General features: G+C 41.2%; 1 protein-coding gene across 1 annotated transcript in view; it reads left to right on the plus strand.

Annotated features, from left to right (window-relative positions):
* The window catches only part of CFH (complement factor H), a 39,806-nt gene extending 38,297 nt beyond the window's left edge, over nt 1-1,509 (plus strand). The window contains exons 22-24 of the mRNA XM_052802058.1: nt 273-476; nt 771-968; nt 1,110-1,509. Coding sequence (XP_052658018.1) covers nt 273-476; nt 771-968; nt 1,110-1,111 — 404 coding nt within the window. The 3' untranslated portion in view covers nt 1,112-1,509. The remainder of the gene's footprint in view (nt 1-272; nt 477-770; nt 969-1,109) is intronic.
* The last annotated feature ends 8,538 nt before the right edge of the window (nt 1,510-10,047 follow it).

A 10,047-nucleotide genomic window follows, 5' to 3' on the forward strand; every position in this document is an offset into this window, starting at 1 on the left:
CGACTTCCCCACCCGTGCTTCGATCTTGCCCTGCATGGCTGTCAGAGCAAAAAAGCTTCTCCTTAGCTCTGCGTGGGGTCTCAGCTATGGGCTTTTTTCCCTTTAGCTTGGATGTGAACGTCTTTCTTGTTACGTATGCAAGTAACAGAGGGTGAGAGCAAGTAGCTGGAAGCACTTGTGATGCAAAGAACTTCTGTAGGCTCTAGGGGAAAAAAAGTTACCTGTGGTGCATCTGTGTGAAGTGATGACACTCTTCTCTTGCCTTTTTCAAGTGGCCTGTACAGCATCTGAAGAAGACATGGGCAGAAACAATATTGAGCTGAAATGGATCATAGGAAGAAGAAAGCTGTATTCCAGATCGGGTGACTTTATTGAATTCCGGTGTAAAATAGGATATTTGGCAGACCCAGCATCTTCTCCCTTCAGAGCACAGTGCGTGGAGGGGACATTAGAATATCCACGGTGCAAGCCAGGAAGTAAGTGATCTCCAGTTTGGCCACAGCTTAGCCGCTCTGTTGTTGCATTTTTAGTGCTGAAGCCGAGGGGAAAGCCTTTAGCTTTCCTGGGGGAGCACCTGGGGAGGAGCCAGGGTGTGGGAGCATCCTGTGAGCTGCAGGTGGTGAGGGGCAGAGCCCCCAAAAAGCCATTGACCGGCGTACCTGAGCTGGAAAGACTGCTGGGGTAAGGGCTCTCAGCTGGTACCAAGAGTTTCAGTGCATCAGTTGCCCTGTGTGAGGTCTACAGGCAAATAATGAAAGTACTTTTTGCAGAGAACTGTACAGTGCACGCAAGGATTATGGAAAGGAACAACATTCAACTACAGTCATCAAGCCGGTTGAGCACTTCCACCTATCGCTCTGGAGAGTATGTTTTCTTTGAATGCAGATGGTTCTACCGTCAAGTTTCACGGCCTGAGTATTTCAGAGCAGAATGCCTGGATGGAGTGATTAAGTATCCTTCATGTAAATGTAAGTGCTCGGTGCCAAGGACACAGGGGGGCTGTAGGAGGCAGCTTTGCTGAAATTGCCTGTCCACTGCTCTGAGGAACCACTGCGATGTGTCAGGCTTGGTCATCACGCCTTTTCCCCTTTCTCCTCTTTATGCTGCAGGAATGCTTGGATAAATGAAAATGGCATGAAGGAGCCCAGCTGTGGAAGCCAAAGGTCCCTCAACCGACCCAGTGATTTGAGCTCAATTTTTCCTGGCGTTTCCCATTTTGCTGTGCTTTGTTTGCAGCTTAGCCAGTGTTCTGTCTTGGAATTTGTCAATGTTTTTCTTTTTATTATTGGATGATTGTGTTTACATTTTCTCCACATTTTATCCATTTTTGTAAATGTATTTACATATTGTAAATGTGTTTACATTTTATCTATCGGAATGGTTGTTCTTGCATTTTATCCATTCTATGTTGATCTCACTGTTATTTTTATTAGCAATTGTGTCCTGAAATAGGCTGGCTTTGGTGGCATACTGAGACAAGAATTAAAGCCCGCAGGTAATAATGAGCAAGTAGAGTGTGTTTGGCCTTGTCTGCTCCTTCTCCGTGTGCTTGCCTGGAAACTAGCCTGGGGTCATGGCAGAGGTGAGTGTCCTGGACCGCCTGGTCAGGATGAGCAAGTGAGTGGAGTCTCTTTTCAACGACTCAGGGAAGTCTCTACATCACAGGCCCAGTTCTTCTGGGGGACTTGAGCCTCGCTGACATTTGCTGGAAGGGCAAGATGTTCGGATGCAAGTAGTGGGGGTTTCTGGGTGGAGGTGGGGATGACTTCTTGGTCCAGGCCCTGGATCGGCCACTCTGCACAGCACACAGCTCCATCTGCTGCTCACTGACAAGGAAGAACTGTTTGGGGTTGTGGATATCTATGGCAGCCTTGGGTGTGGTGACCATGTACTAATGGAGTTCTTGATTCAGAGGGGAGAGAGAAAATCGTGTAGCAGAGTGTGGAATACTTGGAAAGTAATGGGCACACAGTGAACAATCCAGACTCGATAGAATTGATCAATTTGTGAGCCAAGGATGTTTTGTAGGCAGCAGACTTCAGGGATGCTTTGCTTGTGGACACATATTTAGCTAACGGTAGTAAGAGCATTCCAGACGCCTTTAGAAGGCCTTGAACAGAATAAACAAGAAGACAAAAAAAGAAAGATGCCAATTAGAAGAACACAGGTGCGCATTCCACGATAAAGGGAACTTGGCACAAAGAACCTCAGTTCTGCAGCTTATCTTGACCAATTAGCCTGAGACAAGTTTCGCATGTTTTAGTTAATACAACCAATTATGCCTTATGTTTATGCGCGTGTACAGTGTTGTTATAACCAATCACTAGGTGTAACTAGGTGCGTGGACAGCTCATGCTAACCAATCTCTAATTTGCTTATGCGTGAACAGTAACTAGAATGAACATATAAACTGAGCTATCTTGGCAATAAAGGGGCATCTGCTTGATCATATTGATTGTGCACAGTGTCCGTGACTTCCGCGTCAACAGCAGAGTACAAATCATGCACCTTAGGAGAGCAGATTTTCGCTCATTTAGGAAACTAGTAGTTGGGATTGCTGGGGAGTCATAAAGGAGTCCAGAAAATCTTACAGGTCTGGAAGGACAGAATCTTCCAAGCACAGGAATATTCATTTCTGATGCTCAGGAGGAAAAACACATTTACCAGGAGTCTGGCTTGACTAATCAGAGACTCCACATAGATTTTTGAAGCAGAAAAGAAATCGATGTACAGGAGATTGAGGCAAAAACACGCAACAAGTTGAACTGTCCGTGGCATTGACTTGGCCTGTATGGGTAGTGTTAGGAACGCTGAAGCTCATCTAGAGTGACACTTGCAAGGGACAGCAAGCATCACAAGAAGATATTCTATTACTACACTAGCATTAAAACAATAAAAAAGAAATATGTGGCCTGTCACTAAATGGGGTAGGTGATTTAGTGACAGCAGCCCCACGTGAAGCTGAAGTACTTGATGCATTCTTTGCCTCAGTGTTCATCAACATGATGCTGTCTTAATTTCTGTAATCCACCTGTAATCCATCCTGTCCTCTGCTCACAGACAAACATCCTGTGTTATGCATACATCCAGAGGAAGTTTTGGGGGGGCTAAAGGACCTCGGAGGCTTGGCCATGCTCATTGAGGGCTACTGCAGCCATTTTGCTGTGGCACTGGGCTTGGCGGTGCAGAGCTGGGGATGAAACATTCATAGGAAAAGCACCCTTGGGCCCCACAGTAAGGAAACGCATTTGCATTCTTTGAAATTAGTTCTAGCCTTAGTATTGTTTCTCCCTGCAGCCAGTGAGGATGCAAATCAAATCAGCAGATGTAAAAAAAAAAAAAAAGGCTATTTATCTCTTCTTCCGTGGTGATAGAATTAAGAATTAGATTACCAAATCATAATCCAAGTAATCCCTGTCTCTCGATATTTTTACCTTAGTGCATAATAGAATTCCTACCTTCTTAGGAAAACAGGCAAAATATAGTCACTTTTGATTATATCTTTTAATAAATTAAGGTAGCATGAATTTTGATAATGAAATATTAATGGCTTAATTAAAAAAGACAATGTGGATTTAACAACATTTATTCATTTTCAGTAATGTTGGGTTTTTTTTTTTTAAATCTTTATTATTTGTCTTGTGAAGCTCTTTCTCTCGTGGCGTGCTTGCTCAGTAAAAATAGTGAATGAGGTACAGAGCTGCTCTTCAAATAAAATTATATAACTTTTTGCGTGGTGGTTTGTCGAGATTTAGGGGCTGCAATAGAAAGGCACTTTATGTTAAAAATGTAAGTATCTTTTTTGTATCTTTCTAGTTCTATTATATTTGTATTTCTGTTTGCATCTTATTTTATAGAACACACATCTTCAGCAACTTAACTAGTAAGTCTCTCCATTGGCCAGCATTTTATCTGACAATATTATTTTCCTTAATTTCACAGAAATATAGATATCCATATTCCACCGTTGAAGCCAGTGTATATTCTTTCAAGGAGAAGATAGTGATATTTATTTCCATTATCAAAAGGAGGTAGCAATCCCCATTTCCCAGTTGGTGGAAGCATATCTATTTTCAAGAAAACCAGCATCACTCAATTAATCTCAAATTTACACCCAAATAGTGGCTGTAATTTTTTTATAATCATGATATATGAGGAAAGGCTTTTGCATTTTTAGAAGTAATATTTCCATCTGATTATTTGATGGAGGATTTGATCTTTTCTTGACTGTTATTTCGCTGGCCATCCAACAGGCTCACTGATACCGGCTCTTTGCTTTGCAATCACCTTGACTTGGTTATTTTATCCAGGACCACAGCAGGTAAAGTAGGTGTTTATCAGCATGTTTCAACTTGGAAACATTTCCAATATCACTGGAATCATTTTGCTGACATGTACAGATGGATGCCATGTAGCATTGCAGGTGCTATTGTTGTTCACGCTTGGTTGCTGATATGGTACATTTAGATTGATTTAGTTGCATTTCATTCACACTGAAAAAAGGAATGTTTCCTTAGTTCTTTTCTGGTCAGAACTGGAATCCCAAATATTTCTGTTCTTTTTCTCCTTTAGCTTTGAGGTAGAAACACTTTCATACACATCTAGGACCAGAAAAGAGAAGACTGCAGTCCTTACTTTAAGATTCAGTAGGAAGCAAGTGAAATTTCTGAGCGTGATGATGGGACAAACACCTAAAGGCTGTGAACTGCTGTCTATCTAGAACTCCCTTTAAAAGCAGTGGGACTGTTTGCTAGACTCATGTGCCGTATCCACATTTAATATCATTCAGCTTTGACGTATCATATCATTGTGAGTGTAGGAGGAGCAGAGAGGTGGGAGTCTATTTCCAGGATGTTTCCGTACAAGGTGTGCTGATAGGTCCAAATCACAAAGTGAGAGCTTATTTACAGATGCATTTACAAGAAAAGCTGTAAAGGCACAATGTGTTTTAGTATAGTAAATGTTATCAGATGCATTAGCATTTACCTAAAATTAAGTTTGGTTTTTTTTCCAATAAATAAAACAGGATTCTTCATAGGCTGTTTATAAAACTAGAAGGTAAGTTACCTTTGCATTCTGGTGGCTGTGACCAGTTTCCATGCCTACAAATTATTCTCTGTGACCTAGTAAGGCTCAGATCTTGCTGGAATTGATAACACCTTGTTTCTCCAGAAAAAAAGTACCTTTGCTTTCGAGATTCTGTAATGATGCCCTAGATAACTGCGCTATACATTATAACTGAAAGGATACAGGCAGATATTTTGACTTATGGCTGGAAAAAAAAAATCAACCCTGAACTTCATTGAACTATCAATTATCAATTCTAGTTATCAATTCTAACAATGTGCCCTTGCAGCAAAGGCAGCAAATGGTGTCCTGGGCTGCATTAGGAGGAGTGTTGCCAGCAGGTCAAGGAAGATGATCCTTCCCCTCTGCTCAGCACTGGCGGGACCACACCTGGAGTGCTGTGTCCAGTTCTGGGCTCCTCTGTCTAAGAGAGATATGGAGGGAGTTCAGCAAAGCACCATTAAATGATTAAGTGACTGGAGGATCTCTCACATGAGGAAAGGCCAAGAGAGCTGGGACTGTTTAGCCTAAACAGTTTAGTCCAACAGGGGGTTGGACTAGACCTTTAAATGTCCCTTCCAACCCAAACTATTCTATGATTCTAAAGAAGGGACAGTCTGAAGAAGGCTGGTTAGCCTAAAGAAGGGGAGCTCAGGGGGGATCTCATCAATGCATATAAATACCTGAAGGGAGGGTACGGAGAAGACAGCACTAGGCTCTCTTCAGTGGTGCCTAGGGGACAGGACAAGAGGCAATGGGCAGAGACTGAAACACAGTTGGTTCCTTCCAAATCTCAGGAAACACTTTTTTACTGTTGGTGTGACTGAGCACTGGCACAGGTTACCCAGGGAGGCTGTGGAGTCTCCTTTCCTTCCTTGGAGATATTCAAAAGCCCTCTGGACACAGTCCTGGGCAGCCTGCTCCAGGTGATCCTGCCTGAGCAGGAAGGCTGATGACCTCCAGAGGTCCAGAGGTCCATTCCATGATTCAGTGAATGCTTGTGCTCTGGGGCAGAACAGTGCAGCCTGTCCTTTGCCTACCTGAGTACAATCTCAAGCACTCTGCTGGTCAGAGTGGCTTTGTCAGACAAGCATAGCGTTAGGATCGTGTAAATGTTACAAGAGTTCATCTGTTAATGAACTAAACCATATTCTATCTCAGTCTTCTGAACAGCCTAAACAAATTGTTTGCAGCGTCCACCCTAAGTGAAGGTGAACCACCAAACTCTTTGTCTGATCAGTGTTTCCCAATGCCCTTTTAATTATATTATAAAATGACATACAGTCTCTAGAGTGACAGCAAATCAAAGGTTGTACATTCACATTTAGGTGGTGTGATCCACTTCTTCCCTACTTTACAGGTAATTCCCAGTCATCTGGTAACAACAAAACGTGGTTCCACCAATAACTAGCTTTATAACTATTCCTGAATTTTCCTCTAATGACACATGAGGATCCCCGGAACCTTTCACATGACATTTCTGAAAATGAGGTGAATGAGCATAGCCTTTGTGACTGAGCCATTTGTAAGACTTTGGCTGCTCATATCAGCTAATTGATTGCAAATATGTTAATCAAAGATCTGTGTAATCCACGGGTTCATTTGCTGCTGAAATTTCCTGTCTGAGATAACCAGCAATAGAAGCAAGTTTCTGCTGGACTCTTACTTGCTGTCTGCACAACTGTAACAGACCACTATTTCTTTTTTCTGTGAGATTAACATAAAGAAATGCCCTTTCTTTTACTGATAACAGAAGACCTCTCTTGGGCACAAATATGCGTTACGCATTTTATAGATTGGAAACCGAAGCACAGATCTGAGATATTTTGTCAAGGTCACACTGTCTGTATCCAAGCCAAGAACCGCATCAGGGTCATCGTAGCCAGAACCCTGTCCTCACTGCATGTTTAGAAAAGTTTTATTGCTTTTGGAAATCAAAGTGTTCCTGAAATCCTGCATCCCCAAACTGATATTCCTCAGTAATCTGAGCAAAGCCATAAAATTACCATTTTCCTTAATTCTATTTTTCATATAAAAATATCGACTTCCTTATTCATTAACCACACACATGCGCACACAAAATAAATACTGAACTGTGCCACTGAATAAAATCAAGGACTGAACTTATAATTCACTTGTGATAGTGTTATCAATTAATATGTATAATATGACTGAAATAACCAGGGAACTGTTAAAGTCCTGCATACAGCCCCTGCCCCCTCAGTTAATATTTAAAATAGGGAAACAATAACTAGACATGATTTAGGGTTTAGGAATAAACTATTAGACAATGGGGCTTTATGTTTATGTCAGAAAAGGTAATGGATTGTGGTCTGATCATCAAACCTTGAAGAACTGCCGGGACCTGCCAAGACAGAGTAAGAAGTAGGTAAAAGGTAATTCCTACAGGGGGAGATCGCGACCACCGACTCATTGACCACCTAATCAAATGATACCACCTACTCATAAGAAGACAATGAAGGAAGAAGACAGAGTCTGCGCACTAATTTACATGAGGGGTGAAGAAGAAAGAACCAATCATTAAGGGAAATAATAATGAATATATTACTTAAGTATATAAATGTGGGAATTTTTGAGACAGAGGTGTGCTATCTTGAGACAGGCACCCATTCATGCGCATCAATGAAATTAATTTGAAAAAATACCTCAACTCTGTGTGTTATTAGCTTGCACACCAGGTAAACGAATCTGCTTTTAGGACAACAATAGGGCAACTACTCATCTGAACACTATTCTCTCAGTGAGAAAAACACATCCTTGTCTACCAGAAAGTTTAAGGTCAGAACCAAAGAAAGTAATTCCATTGTATCTTTTAACTAGAGGAAGAGAGGTAAAGAAAAGATGGTAGTAACATACTTGGCTTTTAGGTTTCTTTTTCTATAATGTAGTGTTTCTAACTTCTTAATAACTTGGCAAGGATATTACATTTTCTGATGTGCTGTCACTGGTATTTTCAACAACACAGAGTAGCAGCTGGATTCCTGAAATGCCTCACAATGAAAAGGAGCTGCAATGAGGTGGCAGTGAGGCAGGGCTCTGCTGTCCCACCAAGACAGCAAGACTCACTTTAGAAGTGTGAGGATACCCAGCAAGGTCCCTTCAGTGCAGCTGTACAGGAGATGCCAAAAGGAATCTTTGCATTTGTGCAACTTGGATTTTTTTTTTTTTTTTTTACTTCAAATTTGCAGTACAGGTGATTTAGTTGATCACTGTATTCAGTTTATCACTGTATTATCGTTAGCACTGTATTCGTAATATTGGTTAATATTGTTCATGTCATGTATTGACAAGATTTTTTCTCATTCCGTTACTGAAATTGCATGTAATGACAGTTTTCTACACTTTAATTCCACCAGATCTCCAGCTCTGGTCTCTAACTACAGCCAGGGGAGGATGTGTCCACTGGCAGCAGTAGATGGCAGACAATGCATTTGTAAGGCTGCTAAAATGAATGCAAAAATGCACTACAGTAGCCTATTGCTTCACATCAAAAGTGCTGGCAGTATTTTTCCTATCATATGACTGAGGCTTAGCAACAAGAAGATTCACCAAAGTTTGAAATCCACCCCCCATTTTTTTTTATTTTCAAAATGAACATTTAAATATGCTGTCCACAGTCCAGACAGCAGAAGGGAACATCTGCTCCTCTGACAAGATTGCAAGGGGAACAAATGCAACGAATTCCTAGACACAGAAATAATCCTGCAGTAGACAGCCTATTTGCTCATCAGTTCAGGCTGCAAGAAGACTTAAGTGCCCTCACAGATCAAAGCTGGGCTATGTAGTCTGCAATGTGACAGCCTACACTGACATTATGATCCACTGTCTTCAAATACTGCAGGTTACAGAATAACATCACACTTGTCAAGGGAAGGTGATGTTAGTCATTATGTTTGCCTTCACTTGGCTTTCCACCGTAGCTATTTGTCATAGATGGAAAAGGAATACAAAGCAACCTGACACTGCTAAATTCAGTTTAAGTGGACCTTTAAGCACACATGCGCGCGCACACACACACACTGCATAATTTGTTCTAATGCTTGTTGCTTCAAATCTTCAGCAGTGCTTTCTATGCATCTTCCAACAGTATTTGCTGACAAAAGAATTTATTTTTTGTCACCATATTGTCTTCCATGTATTATTCCAACCATTTTTACTGCAGCAGGAATAAAAAGTGTTTACCCAAGGGTATGTAGTTTTTTGTCTTTTGCTATCAAGTGAGAAACCTCAGAAGGGGCTTCTAAACAGTTACCATTAAGTTTAGTGAAATTTTGTAAAGTACTGCATTGAGTATGACATGACTTAAAGCATCGCTGAAAAAAATTGTAGAGATTTGGTTTCATGTTCTGGATGCTTATTTTTTAAATGTGTTGCTAGCATTAGCTAATATCTTAAGGCATAATGTACTAAGGGCAAGGTTCATCATTAACAAGCATGGATTTGAGAAATCTGGTCTAGTGGAAGGTGTCCATGCCCATGGCAGTGGGGGTTGGAACTAGATGATCTTTAAGGTCCCTTCCAACCCAAACCATTCTATGATTCTATGACTTAAATCCGTATTTCAAATAGTCTTCTTCACAATTTCAAATTAGTTTGATCGATGTCCTGTCAGATGCAATTAGAGAGACATTCTTTTTACCTCATATTGTGGCTGACAAAGAGCTCCTACTAGGAGTGGAATTGTCAGCTCTGCCATTTTCTTGTTGTTTGCTTGTGTGTTATCTTCTGTCTGCAGTTTCTTTGCAAGGAATCTTTTTAAGCCACTTTTCCAGTTTGTGAGGGTTAGTTTGGTTAAAACTAAGTATAATCCACAAATGCACTTAACTGTGCACACAGAAACTGCAATGCGTTGCAATATGCTGAAAGCAAATGAATGCATGAGGGTGCCAGTGTGAACACCTCCACATTGTGGAGCACCCACTCTCCCCACAGGACATGTCAGTACCATATGTGAGATGG

This window comes from Harpia harpyja, chromosome 11 (assembly GCF_026419915.1).
Source record: "Harpia harpyja isolate bHarHar1 chromosome 11, bHarHar1 primary haplotype, whole genome shotgun sequence".
In the NCBI taxonomy this organism is placed as follows: domain Eukaryota; kingdom Metazoa; phylum Chordata; class Aves; order Accipitriformes; family Accipitridae; genus Harpia; species Harpia harpyja.